Source organism: Chlamydotis macqueenii, chromosome 8 (assembly GCF_036417535.1).
Source record: "Chlamydotis macqueenii isolate bChlMac1 chromosome 8, bChlMac1.mat, whole genome shotgun sequence".
NCBI lineage: Eukaryota > Metazoa > Chordata > Aves > Otidiformes > Otididae > Chlamydotis > Chlamydotis macqueenii.
In genome coordinates, this window is record NC_141563.1 from 3,518,510 (window position 1) to 3,540,169 (window position 21,660).

At 50.0% G+C, this 21,660-nt stretch overlaps 1 protein-coding gene across 1 annotated transcript; it reads left to right on the plus strand.

The window, feature by feature from the left end:
* Positions 1-11,956: 11,956 nt before the first annotated feature.
* On the plus strand, positions 11,957-12,940 carry LOC147599889 (olfactory receptor 6E1-like). Its single transcript, XM_086753949.1, has one exon. It carries the CDS (start codon positions 11,957-11,959, stop codon positions 12,938-12,940), a length of 984 nt encoding a protein of 327 aa, XP_086610075.1.
* The last annotated feature ends 8,720 nt before the right edge of the window (positions 12,941-21,660 follow it).

Consider the following 21,660-nt stretch of genomic DNA (forward strand, 5'->3'; position numbering starts at 1 on the left):
CACAACATTTCTGCTTTTAGTTTCTTCTCATTCCTTGACTGTAAACCTGATGCCTGGGGATTTTCCTCCTGGCAGCTGTTTCCCTGTGCCATCTCTTTTCCCTGTCAGCACTCACAGACCCCATCCCAACCTCTGTGTACTCACCCTGGCCCTACACACACCTGCCTGTTTGCAGAGCACTGGCTGGGTGCCTGTTCCTGTTTGGAGGTTCCAATGGCCAGGGCAGGACAAGCTGTCCAAGCTTGACATCTCCTTTTTCAATTTCTCTTTCCCTCCCCACCCTCATTAGACCCCTACCCTCAGAGCAGGAAAACAAAAACACAGACTCAGGAAATCTCTTTATCTCTACAGCAAACCCTGCCTTGACCTTCCTCTTGAAACATCCCCTTGGAAGTTTCCCAGTGGAGATGTGGAGCTGTGAGCAGCCCTGACCCACGCAGCACCCTCTCGACAGCAGAAGGACCCTGATCGGCCACAAGTTGTTTTTCCACCCACAGCTTCTTTCCCCAGCGCCGTGGGGAGCTCACAAAGGGAGGCTGAGTGCTGAGCCTGGCAGAGGCAGAGTCCCTGCCCCAGCACACAGCCCCTGGGGCGCAGGGACCCTGCTCTGAAGGACAGCCCTGGGCACCCCTGGCTGCACACACACATTCACACCCTGCAGCCGTCCCTGGGAGAAGGCAGTCGTCATGCTTTGTCCCTCTGATGGTGCAGCACATCCTGCTCCTCTACAGTGAAAGTCCTCCTGACTGTGGGATGTCACAGCTTTTGGAGGTCTTTTCACAAACAGCAGACACATTGCCGCTCACACAGGTACTTACCACGTAGGGGACTTAAAATTTCTCCCCCAGTGAGATCTCAACTCTTCTCGCACCGCAGGCTGCCTTTCACCTCCCTGTGCCTCGCTCCTCTCCCCTCAGCTCCTGCAGGCAGAGCCCTCAGCCCTGCTGCGCTTGGCAGAGGAGCTGCTCCTGGGCAGAGCTGTCTCTCTGCAGCGCTGCCCTGTTACCAGCAGCTCCCTCCATCCCAGGAGCCCGGCCCAGCTCAGCAGCAGAGGCCCAGCCCAAGGCAGCACTTTCTCTGTCCCCTCTGGGCTCCCTCCAGCTGTCCCTGGGGCTGCAGGGGAACCTGCTGCCAAACAGCCTGAAGCCATCACTGATGGTCCCTCCCTCAGCTGGGCAGAGACACTTTTTTCCAGAAGTGCAATTTCTTCTCCATGAGACAAAGATACAGCTTTTTTCTTTAATTGGTCAGGACACCCAGATAGAGATGGGCCGGGATCTCGTTTATCCCTGCTGACAGAAGGGATTCAGCTGAGGCTACAAAGGCATCTCAGCATTCATTTCTGTTCCCAGCATTTGAAGGGGACTCAGCTCCCTCTCACGCACACCACAAACCCATAGGAGGTGGGATTGCTCTGGCCTCTGTTCACATCTGCACAGAATAGACACCTGCATGTGAGCATCTGTCAGAGTTTAGGCCCGATCAGGACCAGACTATGTAGTCTGTTGCTCTCTTCCCCCACCCTGTGAGGGAATAGGGAGAGGGAATGTAAGAAAAAAGATTTTATCTTATCTCGAGATTTGAGATAAGATCAGCAGAAAAATCATTAAAGTAACCGTTACGGGCAGAAGAGACTCGACTTGGGGAAAATTATTTGGTTTTATTGCAGGAGAATAAGACAGGGAACAAGGTAACTTCCCCCCACAGCTCCCTCTTCCTGGGCTTAACATTATCTCTACCACCTTCCCGCCGACCAAGCGGCACAGGGAGGAAGAGGGAATGGGGGTTATGGTCACTTCATCACTTGTCACTTTACGCTGCTCCTTCCTCCTCAACAAGGGAAGAACTCCTCGCATTCCTCCTCCCCTGCCTCTTCGTGGGGTCCCTCCCACGGGCCGCAGTCCTTCATGAAACTGCTCCGGCGTGGGTCATCTCTTCCATGGTGGCGTAGTTCAGCCCCGACCGGGACCAGACTACGCAGTCTCTCTCTCACCCCCCCTCACTCTCCAAGAGAACTGGGGGAGATTTGGTAAACAAAAGAAAACCATGAAAAAAAACCCAAACACGTGGGTTGAGATTGAACAAAAAGTAAATTTAACAGTAATGACAGAAGAAAACAAAACAGTGATGGAACACAAATACAGTATAATGCCTTACAACAAATCTCCACACTTAGTTTCTTCCAAGTAGCAGGGAGACTCCCTTCAGCACCCTCCTCACTTTTATACTGAGCATGATGTCAGATGGGAAGGAATAGCCCTTTGGCTAATTTGGGTAAATTAACCCCAGCTGTTAGCTAATTAGTTAACTATCCCAGCCATAGGGGCTACCAGCTTCAGTTCTCCACCCAGCTCAGGTGAATATTAACTCTATCCTAGCCAGAACCAGGACACCAGGACAGCGCTTTTCAAGTCCAAGACCGTCTGCACCAACAGTCAGGAAAACAAGAAGAGATATCCAGGACAGAAGCTTGAGGAAGCAGGAAATTCCTGGGAAAACTCCATGGAGAAAAGGAATCATACGGGAGATGGATGCGGAGACTTGAAAGAAAGAAGGAATTGAGAAATAGGGTTGGTTTTAGGAAAGCTGCAGAGCTGAGACTTGTAAGGGAGTTCAGGGGCACAACAATCAGCTGTTCCTACTTGAGGAAAAGGTCAAGAAGAAAGGAAGAGAATGTGTGGCCACTGCTGGGTTTAGCAAGAGGAGGATTAGATAGGTTGGAGGTACTCTCGGCCTTTGTCTTCTCCAGCAAGGTCTCTGAGTTGCATGTGCCTAAAAGGCAGAGCCCAGCCAAAACACAGCAGTGGATGGAGATGGAGTCAGAGGTTACTTAGGTAAGGTCAGTCCTGAAGAGTCCGTTGCACTAGATGGGATGGATCTTAGGATGCTGAGAGACCAGGATGATGTCATAGCAAGGCTGTTCCGAGACATTTTGTGATGTCATAATGAGTGGAGGAAGCAAGAAGCAAATCTTGCATCCCTCTGCATGGAGCTGGCTGCAAGCTGTCATGAGGCAGTGCTGAGAGACAGGCCAGCACCTGAAGGTGTCTCTTGGGGGCTGGTGGGGAATCCCTTTGAGGAGGTGAAAGGACAGCAGAAGCCCACATGCAGGACAAGCGAACCTTTCCCTATTCATGTTGTTCGGGGCAGACTGCAGAGGTGTTCAGCTGAGCACGTGGAATAGAACAGGGAGAGCTCAGTTTGCCTTTCTCTTCACCATCAGCTGTATTTTCCACCTGTCCTTTGGGTAGAATGGCACTTGTCCCACATACGTCCTTCCTCTGCCTGACCTCAATCAGGGCAGTTGAATGTGGGTTTGATGGCCAAGCATGGGCTTGTAGTGCTACGCGAGACGCCAGGGCTCTGCAGCACAGCTGCATGCAGCTGGCACAGACAGCAGCGGCCCTGTGCAGGAAGCCCAGCCCCATTCAGAGCAGCGGTGTGACGGGCACCAGCCAGGCCATCTCAGACCAATTCAGTGCCTTTGGCCAGTGACTGAATCCCACTGCTGCAGAGACACAAGGTCTGTCCCTTCTCCATCCACTAGATGGATGACAGCACATGAACACAAAACATCTCCCACGGAGGTCTCTGCAAGTGTTCCATCACTCTCAAACCCTCCTGGTTCTTCTCTCCCCATCATTTAACCTTCCCATTGATGATACCATCATGGATTAATGCAACAGGTTTCACGATGTTCCTGTATCACAGGATGTCCTCACCCAAAACCGCTCTCAAAATCCTCTCTTGTTTTGCTGGGATGGGCTTCACCTCTAGGCCAAACATGCACCAATGTCCTCAGGCTGAGGAGAGCACTGCTGTGGGAGACAAAGAAGCCATTCAAGTCCTCATGGAGAATTTCGTGAGCAGTGACCCAGGGAGCACCTGGAAGGGGAGCAAATCAGGATGCCAAATCTTGTGGAGGTTGCTGGAGGGTCTTGGGACACTTTGGGAAACAGGTCTCTGTAGATGGGGTGTCAGATGGGCCAACAATGGTGAAACTCATTTGCATCTGTTACTCAGCAAGAGGGAAGATCTGGTGAGGGATGTGAAAGCCAGAGTCAGCCTTAGTCGTCACCATCATTAGGTAACAGGGTCTCAATTCCCCAGGAGAATGAGGAAGGAAACTAGAAAAGTGCAGATGCCCGACCTCCGAGGAGGAGGCTTTGGCCTAGTCTTGTGATTTGTAGTGGGGGAGCCCATGTGAGCAGCACAGAAGGGCAGCAGAGCTCAGTAGAGCTGGTCTTCAAGGACAGCGCTTTTCAAGTCCAAGACCGTCTGCACCCACAGTCAGGAAAAGAAGAAGAGATATTCAGGAGAGAAGCTGGAGGAAGCAGGAAATTCCTGGGAAAGCTCCAGAGGTGACACTGGCATTACAGCAGGCAAGTCCTGCAGGGTCAGTGGCTGAGCTGCTGCTGATCCCCCACCCCCAGAGAGCCCAAAAATAAGAAGAGCATCAGCAGGGGCAGGTGCAGGAAGAAGGAGAAACGCCCCAATGCTTCTGCCCAGGGCGGCAGGGCCATGGAGGGACAGAGGGGCACTCAGCAGTCTTCTGTGCTTGATCTCTGGCTGCAGAGGAGGCAGTTCCTGCCCTGCATCCCAGGGCCCTGAGGGCAGAGGCTGTAATAGGTGTGAGAGGAGACGGAGAGACTTGTCAGGGGAAAAACATGTTCAGTGCAGGGCTGACAGGGAGATGCCCAAATCCCCCCTCCCAGCCTTTACTGTCAGCACTTTTCTCTCCCTCCCGGTCTGTGGCTCCAGGGCCTGGATGGGTCCTTGCCAGGAGCTGCTTCTCTGTCCCCGTGTCTGCTACCTGTCAGTGCCCACAGACCACATTCCACACACTGTGTGCTCCAACCTGCCCTGCAGACCCCTCCTGGCAGCAGGGCACTGCCCAGGAGCATCCCTGTGTTGGCAGGGGCTAAGGAGCAACTCAGATGAACCACGGTGATACCACACAGGTGATGGGGCTCTCAGCAGGCAATGGAAGAGGTGAAGGGACATTATCAGCCTCCTCACAGACCCACTGACCTTTCAGTCCAATATTGTGGGAGTGTCAGTCACTTGTGACACCCTGACAGCTCCTTTGCTCTTTTCCCCCACAAACACAGCAAGGGACTGAAAGCACAGACTTCAGGAAGCACCTTTCCTTCCAGGTGGCACCTGCTTTGATGTGCTCATTGGAAAGCTGCTTCTGGCAATGTCCTGCAGTGACCTGGAGCTGTGAGCAGCCTGGACCAACACAGAACTCTCTCAACACCACAGGGACCATGTGAAGGGTCCCTTTTCCACCCACAGTTTCTCCCTGCAGTGCTGTTTTGTGTTCATTGTTGTGTCCTATGTGCAGATCTTCAGGGCTGTGCTGAGGATCCTCTGTGAGCAGGGACAGCACAAAGCCTTTTCCACATGCCTCCCTCACCTGGCCGTGGTCTCCCTGTTTCTCAGCACTGCCATATTTGCCTGTCTGAAGCCCCCTTCCATCTCCTCCCCGTCTTTGAATTTATTGGTTGCTGCTCTGTACTCATTGGTGCCTCCAGCAGTGAATCCCCTCATCTATAGCATGAGGAACCAGAAGCTCAAGGAAGCAGCATGGAAAATGATGACTGAATGTTTTCGAGATGCGTCCATCTTCTTCAATGTGTGACTCATAGTGGAACTCCTTACTGCCCCAGCCTTTATTAGGTTTTGTGGTTGTTGTTCTTGCTGAGTGCGACCATATCCTATGATCAGTACTGGGCTGTGTGCCACCCTCTGCTGTCTGCAAGACCCATGAACTGGGACATCTGTCTCCAGAGGACAACTGCACCTTCCCTAGGGCGATTTCTGTCATCAACAGTAATCATTTCAGTCATGTCCCAGACATATTTCTGTGGCCCAGGCAGAGCTGACCACTTCTGTGAATTCACCCCATTGCTGGAGCTCTCACACAATGACACCGTGACACTCATGCTCTTCCCATGCATAACCTGCTTTTTAGATCCCATCCCCCCCTTTCTGTTCACATGGCCATCCTGTGTGCATCAGAGCTGTCACCCTGGGGCATCTAGCGTGCCCAGGCAGGTAGAGACCTTTTCCACATGCTCCTCTCACCTCACTTGTGCCACTGTTTTCCATGACGCCCTTACCTTGGGTGTGTGATGCCCAGACAAGTCTTCCTGCGATCATTTCACAAAGTCCTTTCTCTACATGTTCCTCACACCCCTGATCAATCCCTTCATCTACAGCCTTTAGACTAGAAAGTCTAGGGGGAAGGGGAACCCTGAGGAAAATGCTCAGGAAAGCTCTGTGCCACACTGAGAACCCACTGGAGTAATGGGCCTGCTGGGAGAAATCACTTCTGGTTCTCTCCTGAACAGGCCCCGAGGACCTGGACTGATGTGCACTGCCTCGTGTGCTCTCCTCTGGAAATGTGTGATATGGAGAAGGCTTGTGGTGTGGGAAGGGGCAGAAGGGTGCTGGTGGCATCTGAAGGACAAGAAAGAGATTGCTGAATCCATGTGGGAGGGGAGAGAAGGGTGTGTTGTGTACCTGAACTTTTCCAAGTCCTTGAAAGTGATCTCCTGTAGTCTCCTTAGAGCAGATTGTTAACATGTGGCCTGAAGAGGTGGATGATGTGCTTGGTAGGAAGCTGGTTGGATGATCAGGAGTAAATGCTGTCAGTAGTAGACAGTCCTCCAAGGAGCCAGATACTAGCAGCATCCTTCAGTGATCAGCAAAATTTCATTTAAAAAATCATTAAAAGCCTAATGCTGGCAGAAAAGAAGCTATTTCAGAGTGCTTTCTCTGCATAGCTTTCAATGTTTTTCAAAAACTCCCATTCTGGGCTAGATTCAGTTGTTTACACAGAGGTGGCCACTGCGCCCAACATACCCTGCGCTGACTGGAGCACCCGTGTGGGAAAGGGAGCCCAGGAACCCTTCTGGTGCATGAGCTGGGTTGCAGGCAGGGTACCTCTGCGATAGTGCAGGGCATCACCTTCCCCCAGCGCTGCTGGATGGGCCATGAAGAGGCAGTAAAGAGGAATTTCAAGCACAGCAGCACAACGTTTCCCCTCAGACACTGGCTGTGAGGTTACTTCTGACTGGTCAGCAGCAGGGAGAGAGATACTGTGAGGTCATGAAGGTCATCAGCAAGCTGCCCCCAACAAGATGACACACTGGGGGAGGTTAGTAGAAGGCTGGGCAAGAGAGATGAGAGATGTGAGGAAGGGAGGAGAGACTTGGCCAAAAGATTAAAAAATATTTTGAGGAGGACAAATGGGTTATAGTGATGTTGCTGTGAAACATTCATGTGAATCCCAGACACTATGTCTAACCAGAACCTTAAGCCCTAACCTGTTCCTAAAGGCCACTCCTCACCCTGACAGCAATCCACCAGTACTAACCTAACTGAGGTTAAGCTGTCCCTAACCTCAAAGCTTACATCTAAGCCAAATCTCAAACCCACAATCCCTTACCCGCACTCTTACCTTATTGGTCACCCTAGCCCCTAGCCTTTATTTCTGGTATTTAAATTCTAGCCTTAATCTTAGCCCTGGCTCCAGCCCTAACCAAAACCCTAGCCCACAAAGCTAGCCCATGCCTTAAACACTAACCAGGCACCCTCAGCAGAACAAGAGACCTTGCCCCTAAGGCTTTGCCTAATCCCTAACTCTGAAAGGTGAGCTCTAATCCCACAGCCCTACCCCAACTGCTGAAGCCCTCTTTCCCACGCTCTAACGCGCTCATAATCATCCTCTCTCCTCGCCCTGCCTTCAGCTGTGTGGTCCCCTGGGGCAGGGCAGGGATCGTGAGGACCAAGAGCAATGTCATGGTGTTGGAAGAGGAATGCGAGGTGACCTGTATCTGATCAGCTGATAGGCCACAAGGAGGAGATGGGTGAGCGTGCTGTGGTGTGGTCAGCTGTGCCTCAGGATCTCATGGACCAGCAGGAGGCACATGGCTGTGAGGGAGGCTGTGAGGTCACTTCTCTCTTTGGAGCTGAGAAGCCAGCAGCAGGAACATGGCTGGGAAAGGGGCTGTGACGTCACTTCTTTCTGAAGGAGCTGATAGGTCAGCCCTTGACTCATGGCTGGGATAGGTACTTCTAAGCTCACATCTGTCAGCAAACTGACAGGCCAGCAGAAGGTGCCTGGCTGGCACACTGATTGTGAGATCCTCTCTGCCCAAGTTCCTGGTGAGTCCTTCCGGGAAGAGGCCTTGAATATGAGTTGGCAAGTCCCTTCCACTAGAGTACAGGACAGGTCAGCAGCAGGAACATGGTTTGGTTGTGTCTACTGGAGAAGCTGAAAGACACATGTCTTGGAAGATCACAATGATTTTACTTTTGTTTCATCAGTTGATAGGCCACAAGAAGGCAGATGTTTTGGCTTATTTTTATGACATCAATTGTTTCTGAGAAGGTCATAGGCCAGTAGGAGGCACTTGGCCATGGAGGGGAACATGGGCTTACTTTAGTCTCCAGTGTGCTTGAGTGACTGGCCATCAGCAGACACAGGGCTGTGGTGTTGACTGTGATGTCACTTGTGCCTGAGAACCTGCCAGTGACAGACACATGACCTGGCAGTTGTTTTACACTAGGAGTTCTGGTTTGTTTAGAATGGAATGGAATGGAATGGAATAGAATAGAACAGAACAGAACAGTTCAGTCAGATGTGACAAGGATTCTAGAATGACAGAATCCTAGAATATCTCCAGTTGGAAGGAGCCCACAGAATCACTATGTCCAGCTCCTCTGCTCCTCGCAGGACTACCCAAACCTAAACCATATGACTAAGAGCATCATCCAGATGCTCCTAGAACTCTGACAGGCTTGGTGCTGTGACCAGTTCCCTGGGGAGCCTGTTTGAGTGGCCAGCCATCCTCTCAGTGAAGAATCTTTTCCTTGTTTCTGATCTGAACTTCCCCTGATGCAGCTTCATTTCATTTCCACTTGTCCTATTACTGTGCACCAGAGGGAGGAGATCAGCACCTCCTCCACCACTGCTCGCCTTGAGGAAGTTGTAGGCTGCAATGATGTCGGCCCTCAGCCTTCTCTTCTCCAAGCTGAACAAACCAAGTGACCTCAGCTGCTCCTCAGAAACCATGCAATTGTGACCTTTCACCTTCATGGTCGCCCTCCTCCGGACACCCTCTGATAGTGTGAGCAATCAGGTTGTTCCTCCGTCTCCTTTTCCCCAAACTAGACAAGTCCAGAGTCCTCAACCGCTCCTCATAGCACATGCCTTCCAGCCCCTTCACCAACTTTGTTGACTTCTGGGCACACTAAAGGACCTTCACTTTCTTTTAAAATGGTGAGTTCCAAAACTGCACAGAGGACTCCATTTGAGTGTGCACCAGTGCTTTTGTCAGAAATATCAGTTCCTAGCTGGCAGTCCAGAGTACCCATGCAAACCAGCAGTGCTGGAGAGGCATCTACTGTGTGTGAAAATAAGTGGGTTGGATCAGTATTTGTTTCATTTTGCTGGGTAAAAACATAGAGAAAATCCAAATACCTACAGAATGAAGTTCTGATCACCCATTTGAAGAAGGAAAAAGAAGACTAAGAAAAGAGAAGGGAAGTTTGACAAAGATAACAAGGTGAATTGCACCAGTTACCCTTGTCACACCTTCAACCGACTAGGTACTGAAATGGATCCTCACAATCGTACCATAACAAGAATATTTTCCCTAAAGGCCTTGACAGTCATTCAAGAATTTAAATCTTCCTTTTCACACTGCTGCTGGTGATTTATCTGCTGGATGTCGTGGGGAATGCAGCTGCCATTGCCGTGGTTTGGCTCCATCACAAGTACCACACCCCCATGTGTCCCTTCCTCAGCACCTCATCCTTCTTGGATATTTAGTTCACTTTGGTCATTCCCCCTCACATGTTTCTCAGTCTCTTGTTGGAGGTTAAGGTGTCTCTGCAGCTGCTTACAAGTGTCTGACCTCCTTCTCTGCTGCCTTCTCTGACCTTCTTTCAGTTGCTGCAGGGCCATTTGCAACCCCTCACGCTGCTCTGTCCTTACGAACTCTTGGATGTGCTCTAGGCTCATCTTTAGCTGCTGGGGAATGGCATCTCTGTCCGTGCTCAGCCCCACCATCTTGTACACCATTAGACCCTCTGCGCCCAGTGTAGAGACTGCTTCTTCTGCAGGATCATCCCCTTTCACAGCACCAGCTGCTGTGAAACATGAGCATTGCTCCCTCCTCCGTTGTGTTGCTGAGCTCCTTCACACTGACTGCTGGGGTTTGTGCTGACATGATATGCACCATGCTGAGGGTAACCTCTCTGCAAAGCCACAATAAGGACTTCTTCACCTTCTTCACCTGTATTTCTTCACTCACTATTGCACAGGCTAGCTGCAGGTTTGACAATGCCGGGCCTTAGGAGAAGCTGCTTTGTCCTAAGCTGTCTGCAAATTTGCAGATTCCTCTAGGAAAGTGCATTCAGGAGAAGAATAATTTTAGGTAATGTAGGTGTCACCCAACAGAGTGAGAAGATACAGCCCTTTGAGCATTTGAACGGACCCAGAAAATGGAAACTGGGACTGTCCCCTCTGATTCACTGGTTCACTGTGCTCGTACTGCTGTGGGTGGCTGAGCTTGAGCTTTTGCTCCAATCAGCCAGTGGTTTAATCTCAGAAAGTTTTCCAGATGAAGCCAGTGCAGAGATTGCCCTATGCCAGGGCAGAGACAAAGAACAAGTCAGACATTTGGGATCTAAGACCAGCCTGAGCCCCAGGCTGAAACATCACCTCAAACATGAAGCACTGCCCAATACTGAACTTCCCATTTCACTCCTTGTGCAAGGGCTACCCATCCTGCCCTGGGACAGAGCCTGAGGGGACAACACAGTCTGTGAAGCTTTGTTTCACTGCTTCTAACCCACCATCTCCTTTCCTCCCTCTCCTCCTCTTGCATGTTGAATCATCCCAGTTTTGGAGTCATCTGCTCTGCTCCTTCCTCTGCCTGAAAAGAAATCTAAAGATGAAAAGAAAACATTAGCCTTTATTGCGTGTATTTTTCTTGTGCTTCCTGCTGTTAGATGTGTATTTGGATTTAAAAACAAATAATAATCAGAGATTGGAGACTTGACTGGTGAGTTTCATCTACTTCCCTGCAGGTGCCTGCGAGAACTTGTTTTCCCCAGGCTCCCTCTGTAGTCAGTAGAGACAAGAGAAAACGCCAGAGGCTGGGTCCTCCCAGCCTATAACTGGCATGGAAAAGAAAGGTTACAGATCTCTTCCAGGCACTCTTCTCTTGCTCTGCATTGAGGTCAGGACATTTCACAGGAAGAGCACTAAGCAAGTGTTTGGAAACAGCTGCATTTCGGTGCAGGCAGATGAGGCTGTGTGACGGACAGAGTGGAACCACAACACATTTCAGTCATTCTTTAGGATACTGAAGAAGGTCAGACGTACTTGGTCCCTGTTCCACCCTCTTTCCCTTTCCTGAAGAAACAGAGAGCAAGAAGTTGTGGAAGAAAGCCAGGGATTCCAAAAAAGATACTTGATCTTACTTTGAAATCAACAGTTTCTCCGAGATTACAAGTCCAAAAAGGCAAGTACTGAGAAGCAGAAGGAACAGGTTTCATTACATATATTTGATCAGATTTGATTTGATGGTTTAACATTTTTTCAATAGAAAAATTTTGCATGTAAGTGTGATAGATGTTTGCAAAAGGTCTGAGCGAATTTGGAATTTCCCAGAAATGGGGTGAAATAGTTAACAGCCACTTTAAAATCCTCTGTTCTGGAGAAATAATCCTTTGTGAGTGTTTGAAAAAGGTAGAAAGAACAGCTTATCTGAGGACCGTAACTAAAATGTAAACCAGGAAAATTAAGAAATGACAAATGCTTGAAGGACTCTCTCTGCCTGTGTTACAGAGGAAGACAGCAGGAAGGGAAAGAAGCAGAAAAGAAGGACAGAACTTTAACATCCAGAGTGTGAAAGCACCACGCTTGTTCATTGCCATGTTCCTGTCCCAGCAGGATGAACTGAAATTCAGCACGGGACCAGAAAACGGAACTGCAGTTACTGAGTTCATCCTGGAGGGTTTCTCAGGACTTGATCAAAGACTGCAACTGTTTCTGTCTCTGCTCCTTCTGCTCATATACCTGACAACAGTGATGGGGAACGCAACCATCATTTTCCTCGTGTGTGTGGATCCCCGCCTGCAAACCCCCATGTACTTTTTCATCAGCAATCTCTCCTTCTTGGAAATCTGGTTTACGTCCTCCACAAGTGTCAAATTGTTGCTGATCCTGGGTTTTGGCAGGAGAACAATCTCACTAAGCGGCTGCTTTGCCCAATCCTACTTCTATTGTGCCCTGGGCTGTACAGAGCTCGTTCTACTTGTTGTCATGTCCTTTGACCGCTATGTTGCCATCTGCCAGCCTTTGCGTTACGCTGCCATCATGAAGCCTCAGCTCTGCGTCCGCCTGGTTGTTGCTGCTTGGGTCTTAGGCATCACACTTGTCAGTTACCACCTGGTCCTCCTCTCCAAGCTGACTTTCTGTGGCTCAAACAACATCCACCATTTCTTTTGTGACAACTCCCCCTTATTCAAATTGTCCTGCTCTGACACCAGCCTGCTTTGGAAAACAGACTCTGTTTTACTTTCATTTTTCATACTGGGTTCCTTATGTTTAACTCTGGCATTTTACTCGGGCATCCTTTTCTCTGTTCTACACCTGCCAGCAGCCTCTGGGAGAAAGAGAGCTTTTACGACATGTTCTTCTCATCTCACCACCTTGGCCATTGCATATGGGAGCTGCATTGCTCTCTACGTGCGTCCTTCCACAGATGTTTCCTTGGAGACAAACACAGTTGTAGCTTTGCTGAACACTGTCTTGTATCCATTCTTAAACCCGTTCATCTACAGTCTTAGAAACAAGGCTGTGAGACTGGCCCTGAAGGAAGCCATTGCCTATGCAACACCACAGCTTTTCCCCTGATCGTGGTGCATTTCTGGACAGCAATTCCAATGAGCTGCTGTCACGTGTTGAATAATACCAGTGCAGATGTGTGTAACCTCCAAACACAGATGCCTCAGGTGATAGATGTTCTTGCTGGATTGTGTAGGGTTAAGTGATAAGAAGCTCATCTGCACGCAAAAAAAAAGAGGGCACAAACAATGACAGGAGGAGTAACTCAGTTAATGCCCTGCCCTGGCTGCTCCCAGGCTCATCTCAGGAGAACCACCAGCACATCAAGGGTGCATCTCCACAAACCAAGAGGAGCACAGAGGCACAGTGGCAGGTGGGAACCCAAATTACAGGCTCCTGAGGAATGAACATCTTGTCCCAGCTCCTTCCAGGGCTGCCCTATGAGAGCCATCAGCCCCATGGCCCAGGAGGGAAAGCCGTTGGGATGAGTCTCTGAGAGCAGCTCTCTGGATCACCATTTGGACTGAGGGCCTTGTTGCCTGGAGTGTAAGACATATCATGGGATGCAGGGAAAGAGCATTTTTGGATTGGAGAGGTCTTATTACGGAATGTTTATGGGAGGACACTGACCCGTGCAGTCTGTCCTGTACTCTCTGTCCTGAGGGGAGGGGAGGGGAGGGGAGAGGAGAGGAGGGGAGAGGAGAGGAGGGGAGAGGAGGGGAGAGGAGAGGAGGGGAGAGGAGAGGAGAGGAGGGGAGAGGAGGGGAGAGGAGAGGAGGGGAGAGGAAGGGAGAGAATGGTTCAGTAGGAAGACACAATAACCATTTATTTGAAATGGCTAACTAATTCAGAGCTGGCTAAGAGACAAAGCCTGTTATCAAGGGCATTGTTTGAATGCCTCTGATGGGCTTGGGGCATCGACAACCTCTCTAGGATGTCTGATCCAAGGTTTGAGCACTCTCTCAGTAAACAAATGCTTCAAAATGACCAGTTTCTACCTCCACTGACACAGCTTTGAACCATCCTCACGTGTCCTATCACAGATTACTATGAAAAAACTCAGCACCTCCCTCTTGACTTCCTGTCGTCATGAAGCTGTAGAGAGTGATGAGGTAGCTCCACAGCCTCCTTTTCTCAAAACTCGAAGAGTCCAGAGTCCTCAGCCACTCCTCACAGGACATGCCTTCCAGTCCTTTCAACACTTTTCTTGACCTCCTCTGGATGCATCCAAGGACTTTCACCTCCTTTTAAAATTGTGAGGGCCAGCCCTGCACACAGTAGCACCAACGTTGCTTACAGGTGGCACCAATGCTGAACACAGCGGGATAGTCACCCCTTTGGACTGGCTGGCCATACTGTGTTTCCTGCACCCCAGGATGCAGTTTCCCCTCTTGGCTGCCAGGGCACACCGCTGACTCACATTGAGCCTGCTGTCGACCGGCACCCCCAGATCCCTTTCTGCAGGGCTCGTGCCCAGACACACCTCTTCCAGTCTATTCTTGTGCCTTGCACTATTTCATCCCAGGTACAGAATCCGGCATTTGTTCTTGTTAAACACAGTGAGAGTTGCCTCCTCTGGGCCATGGATACAGGTGTTAAACTGCACAGGGCCCAGGAGAGTTTTCTATGCTGCCCCATAATGTCCCACTATGTCCCAGTGGCCTCCAGGTAGGGTATGACCCCTTCAGCATTGCTCCCTCAGCCTGAGAGGGTCCAACTGCTGTTTGACTCACCTGTTTCTCTGCCCTTCCAGACTGTAATGTCCTCTCTTGGGTACAAGAATATTGAGGGAGACCATATCAAAAATCTTGCTGAAGTTCAGGTGAACAACATCCACTATTCTCCCCTCATGCACAAAAGCTGTTGCTTCATTGTGAAGGCAGTCAGATTGGTGAGTCCATGCTGACTGCATTTGGACACATTTTTCTCTGCTAGGTGCCCAGAAATATCACCCAAGAGATATCAGTGGCTTACAGCTCACCACTGTGAGCTTGTACAGCCTGTGGTTCCCTGGGTTGCACTTTTGGTTTCTTTCAGAGAAAGATGCAACATTTGCTTTTCCTCACTCACAAGACACCTCTACCAATGCCATCACCTTTCAAAAGGGATATTCCACAGAAATATCCATCTTCTCCTGTCATTTCATTACCACCATTCTGCCTTTTGTACACTGCATTTAATTTCTCTCATCTTTCATATATTGTCACCTTTCCTGATACATTTACCATTTCTGAAGTCATCTTTTCAGCAGAGTGTCCAGCCCAAGGCCCTTTTCATTAGTGTCCAGTTTTCTCCTCCCCTTACTCCTTGTCATTCAGACAGTGCCACCTGTGCTGCTGCTCTGAGCTTCAGGGAGTTAAATCTCACCTGACTGTCAGTGGCCTAGCTGTCTCTTTAGCCAACTCTGTCATTGTGTTTACATCTGCCTTTCTGTATCTCCCTGTCTCGAATATTTCTCATAAGAGATCCCTTGTAGAAAGGCAGCCTCATTACAGATATCCCGTCCTTAGCATATGCTTGAGGAGTGTGTTTCACTCTTTATGAAGCTTTATCTGGCTTCTCTTTTCTTTGCTTGCAAAGAGGACAAACCCTTCTGTGCCTGTGTGCAGCCAGCTCTCTAAGGAGAGCAGGTGGGAGTTGGTGCAAAGGAGCTGTAACATCCAGCTACAGACTTCAGTGGAGAAGTCTGATGTCAGGAAAAGTGATACAAGTCCCAGGTGGCCAACGAGAGAAATGGTGGGGTAAGGGAGGTGAGGAGGAAGGTTGTCCATACTGTGTTGAACTTCAAGGGACTGCTATTCCTACCTATCCAGACCTCCTGAGGAGACACTCTGGACAAATATCAATTGGAGATTGCCGCTATCACCTCTTCTTTCAACTGAAAAGTAAAAAAAAAAATATCCTTTGAAGTCAAGAACATTTTTTTAGGTGCACTAGGACATCTTCCTCCTTAACTACACTATGAAACCTCTCCAATTAGCTGTCTTGAAGACTTGAAGAAAATTACAGGAAGAGACATGGGTTGTTAGAACTTTCTGTGTTTGAATGAGCCCCACAGTGCTTTTGGGGCTCATTACATGAACCTCAGATACTCAGAGGAGACTGAACAAATTGTGCAAGATGTTGAAGTCAGGAGAAAAACTCCAAACACCTTGAAGCATTAATGGGCCCCACTGAGGGTCATTACTGACAAAGCCTCCCCATGGACTCGTTAGAGCAGATAATTGGAGGCTGTGATTGCAAGTAGGCAAAAAAAAGTACTGTGCAGGTGGCTGTAATGCTGAGAAGACCCTTGGTTTATTTCATGAAGCAGAAGGGCCAAACCATGACCCCCAGGCCCTAGGAAGGCTGATTTTGTCCCTCACATGTGACTCCTGGGGGCAGTGGGGTGTGAGGGTGAGCAATGCCCAGTGTAGGAAAGCTGTACAGCACGTCCTGGCTTCACCAAGAAGGGATGAGTAGGAAACAAAGTCCAGAACCTCAAAATAAGGTTCATCCTAGTAGGCCTCAGCGGCAGAGGCAACTGCATATTCAGCAGGACAAAGAGCTTGGTCTTTCAGCCTTGCCAGAGCCCTTGGTCATCTGTTCTGCAGGTTTACCCATACTGTCCCCTTCATGCACCTTTTTCCCTTCAGGCTGTTGACATCCATCTTGCTTTCCTACCTAGCTCTCACCTCAGCATTTCTATATCTTCACTGATGTCTCCATTCTCATTGGCCATTCCTTGAAACACAAAGCCATGGGCTGATCCAGATTCCCTCTCAGTGACCTCCTGCACCACAATGTTACCCTTTGATGGAGATTTCTTATTCCTCCCCTGCAGTCTGAACCTTCCAAGCTGCACTTTCTGGAAGGGTCCTTCTCTTCCCGCTACCAAGAAAAGTTTCACCACCTCTGAAACCATCCTTCAAGCAATGGCAGGCTGCTGCTATGGAGCCCTTGGCCTCCACTTCACCAGGCTAAAGAAGCCCAGGTTTCTCAGCCTCTCCACAAAGGCCCCAAACCTCATCCTGGCAGATATCCTCTGCACCCTCTCCAGTTCCTCCTCATTCCTTCAGAACAGTGAGCCCCACAGGCAGATACACTAGTCCAGGTGTGGTCACAGCAATGCTGGGTGAAAGTGGATGATAACTCCCTGTTTGGGTGCCCACAGTCCCCCTCATGCAGCCCCATGTGCCGTTGGCCTGATTCACAGTGAGCATGCATCACTGGCTGACGTGGCATCCCTCTTAATGCCCAGTCCCTTCTCCTCAGAGTCCCTCCTCAGCTGTTCAGGCCTCAATCTTCCCTTGGATATGGAGTTATTTTGCCCCCAGTAAAGGACCTCCCACTTCTTTTAAAACTATAGGAGCTTTCTATTTGCTGAATCCCAGATTCCTTCCCTCTGTCCCTGTGGATCTGGGACAAAACAATTTCATGGTCACTACAGCCAAGGTGGACACTGGTGTTCACATCCCTCACAAGCTCTTTCCCTTTTGGCAGTACCATGTCCAGGGGAGCAGAAGACTGGATGCCTGGTTTGGCAGCTGTGCTAAGAAATGTTCCAGAAGCATCACAAGAAACCTCCTGGACTGTTTGCATCCTGCTGTCTCACTTGGCCAGTGAATGCTGGGGAGACTGAGTCCCCCATCAGAGCCAGGGTCTGTGATCCACTGATCTCCTCACGTCACTTAAAAGGCATCGTTCATTCCTCACCCCGACTCTGTGACCTGTAACTCTGTCCTGGACCTGGTTGGGATGGCGTTAATTCCCTCACAGCAGTGCACAGGGTGCTGTGCTTTGGATCTGTAACTGACCCAGCTCTGATAACACAGCAGCGTTTTGGCTGTTGCTGAACGGTCCTTGCAGAGCACAAAGGCTTCCTCTTTCTCACACTCTGCCCCCACAGCAGGTAGGCTGGAGGTACGCAAGAAGTTGGCCAAGAAGTTGGCAAGGGCACACCTGGGAAAGCTGACCCAAAATAACCAAAGGGATATTCCATTCTGTACGATGTCATGTTTCACAAAAACCTCAAGGAAAGACAGAGGAACGGTCATGGTCACTGTGATCTCAAGTCATTGACACGTGTGATGAAGCCCTGCTTTTCTGGAAATAGCTGAATGTCTGCCTGTTGATGGAAAGCATGGAATGAATTCCTTATTTTGCTTTTTGCACACAAAGCCTTTGCTTCCCTCTTTAAATTGCTGGCTCTCTTGCCAGCTAACCTACCCTGCACACACCGGAGCCCCGCTCCGGGGAAAGCAGGGCATCACACGGATGCCGTCAAGCCAAGCCTTCAATTTAATGCTACGCAACACAGGGTTAAATAGCCGTACACCTGCTACGCACGCAAACGCACCCACCCCCTGCACCCATGGATCTATCCATGCCTGCCACGCACCTGCCCCCGCGCCCATGGACCTACCTGCACCTAGCACGCGAACCACCACGGACCGCCCCTCCTGCATACATGCAGCCCTGCTAACGTTACCCCACAATTCCCCACCTCTATGCTAAATCATTCTAGTCTAATGGCTGGTACTCTGGGGCGGATGCCGCCATAACATAATTGATCATGGATAGTCCCCTAGTGACCCCTCAATCACAGCATGCAAGAAACGTAACAGTAACAGAAACAAACAAAGCATTATCAAAGCAACTGCTAGGATTGTCAAACCTATAGACACAATATTTCCTAGCCATCTAGGTAAACCAAACAGGTCTGGAAACTACCCCCAGTCCTTTAGGACTTTGGCGTTGAATACCGACTGGGCAGCATGCACACGTGCCTTCTCCAAGGCCGAGGAGGTGTTCTTGCTGAAGTTCACACAGCAGTAACCCTGGAGACCTAGGACTCCCTCTAGGTCGCTGCAACCGATGCCAGGCCTCGCAAGGGCATAATCTAATGCCAACTTCATTTGTGTCAGTCTTTCGTCGTCTGCTGCTAAAGCAGTCGCCAGTTCAGATACGGCGAGGGCTGTGCGGTTGGCATTCCCAAGAGCCCAACAGGCCACGCGCTATGCAAACCTGAGTAGAGTCGGCGCAGTTCGCGAACCGCTCCCAGAAATTAGTCGTTATCACTGGCATTGGAAGACTCACAATCAGGATCAATCCCACTGGGGTGAGCTGGAGGGCACCGCGCTGCTCGGTTACCCTGCCGATCCTCCGGCCATGGCTGTACCAACCGGGCCGGTATCCATCAGGTCCCCGCACCTGTGGAGATACAAGCACACCCTCGTCCCCATGTTAGCAAATCAACGGGACCTTCCCAACATGGGTTTTCTGGCAGGTGGTACCAGTCCCCCAGGAGTGCCTTGCCCCCAAACAGCGGCTGACACGAGGAAAAATGGTTCTGGATAAGGGAAACGGATTGGGGGTCAGCAAAGTATATATGATTCAGTACTACAAGTGCTTTATCGACTAAGACCTCTGGCGAACCCCTCTCTCCCCCCTCTCTTAAGCACGTTAGCTGTGCTTTCAGGGTTTTGTGTGCGCATTCTCCAATCACTTGCCCGGTGCTGTTCAGAGGAATGCCAAACGTATGGCGGACTCCCCACGTCTGCAGGAAGTGGCAAAATACCAGTGATCGATAATTCGGCCCATTGTCGGTCTTTATCTCCCGAGGTACTCCTAGGCAGGCAAAAGCCCGGTTCTGGTGCATCTGTGTCGTGGATATCGTGAATGGACACACGAAGAGAGCTCAGGAGCAAGTGTCGACCGCAACATGAATGTATTTGAGACAGTGTTGTATTTCAGCCCCGATCGGGACCAGACTATGCAGGCTCCCCACACCCTCCGAGAGACCAGGGGGAGATGATATAAAAAAAAGGCTCAAGGTTTGAGATAAGGACGGGGAGAGAATCCTTAAAGTTACCGTTACGGGCAAAACAGACTCAACTTGGGGAAAAACACTCATTTATTTCTAAAATTAGCAAGAGAATGAGACAGGGAACAAGATAACCTCCCCCCACCCCTCCCTCTTCCTGTGCTCAACATTATGTATACTACCTCCCCTCCCGAGCGGCACAGGGTGGGGAAAGGGGATGGGGGTCGCGGTCAGTTAATCACGTGTTGTTTTACGCCGCTGTCATTGTCGGGGGAAGAACTCCTCGCATTCCTCCTCTGCTCCAGCATGGGGTCCCTCCAACAGGCCACAGTCCATCGTAAAACTACTCCGGCATGGGTCATCTCTTCCACGGGGTGCAGTCCCTCTAGAACAGCTGTCCCAGCGGGCCCTCCACGGGCCACAGCCTCCTTCAGGCCTCCATCTGCTCCGGCGTGGGGTCCTCCATGGGCTGCAGGTGGATCTCTGCCCCTCCATGGACCTCCATGGGCTGCAGGGGGACAACCTGCTCCACCATGGTCTTCACCACAAGTTGCAGAGGAATCTTGGCCAGGAGCCGCGTTACTCCTCCCCCTCCTTCTTCACTGACCTTGGCGTCTGCAGCCGTTCCTCACAACAGGCTGGCAAACGCCTCTCAGGATCCTTTTTACATCTTATTCACTTCAACTGCTCATCTCCTCTCTACTTCTTACAGCCGGGCCGGGCTGAGTTGGGCCCAGTCTGCTGCCCGGCGGGAGGCCAGAGGGTGAGGCCTGCAAGGCCGACGAGGCTCGCGCCTCCCCCTCTCTGCCCCCCGCTCAGCTGCTTCACATCTTCTCTTCTTTTCCTGTTTTCCCCTTCTTAAATACGTTATCGCAGAGGCGTTATCACGGAACATTCTGCTACCAATTGGCTTGGCCTTGGCCAGCAGTGGGTCCGCCCTAGGCCTGGCCGAGTCCACTAAACAAAGGGGAGCAACTTCTAGCAGTTTCCTACAGAAGCTACCACCTTAGGCCCCCCCTCACTTACAAAACCAGAACAGACGGCCAAATAGCGCATAGTCTGTGATATGAACTTGCCATATCTGGTTTGGAGCATACCCCCGGGGTTAATGCCTGGGTAGTGTAAGGCCTGGTTCAGCTTTGCTGCTTGACATGCTGGACAGGCTGCCACTACAGCCCGAGCGTGTGAGATGGGCAGTCAGAACTGATGCCGTATGGCGTGCGCGCCCTGATGTAGTATTCTCTGTATCACTTTTGTAGGCAGGTGACCAAGCACGGAATGTTAATGATTATACCCAGTGTGATGTCTAGTATCACAATTCCGATTTTAACCAAGGACAGCAACCACCCAGTTATGCCACACACAAGCTTAGTTAATAAAATTACTGATCACACGTTATACATATTCATGATTGCTAAGCAAAACTAAGTTTCACTACTTTCTAGTAATTTTCTAATACAGCATTCTTCTCCTATTACAGACATAACAACTCCAGTAACTTTCTTATCTACAAGAGCAATGACTAGTTTTTTGCAAGCCTCTGTTCAAACAAGCCATAAATTCTGCTAACAATGTTTTGTATCTTAAAGCTTCCCTTCTCATTCCATGGCTTTCTTCCTGAGAGCATGATTGCATTCCTCCCCCAAGGTCGGTGTGCTTTCACTGATACCGTACTGGCTCAGCGAAATACCACATCTCCCCCTTCTTTGTTTATGAGAAGAGGCTTGTTTCAACGCTTTATCTATTAAAGTCTGCACACATTTTAAGACACAGAATATAGATCAAAATACATATATAAAAGGAATGAATAAGCATCCTACAGCTATTAGTAACAAGCTTATATCAAGTCACCAAACGATTTCTGAATATATCAAAACCATCACTTTGTTGCTGGTTTTGTACTCCTTTTTGCAAGTTTTGAATACTTTGGTGAATAGATTCCGAATGATCAGACAGATTCATGCAGCAAAGCCCATCAAAATCC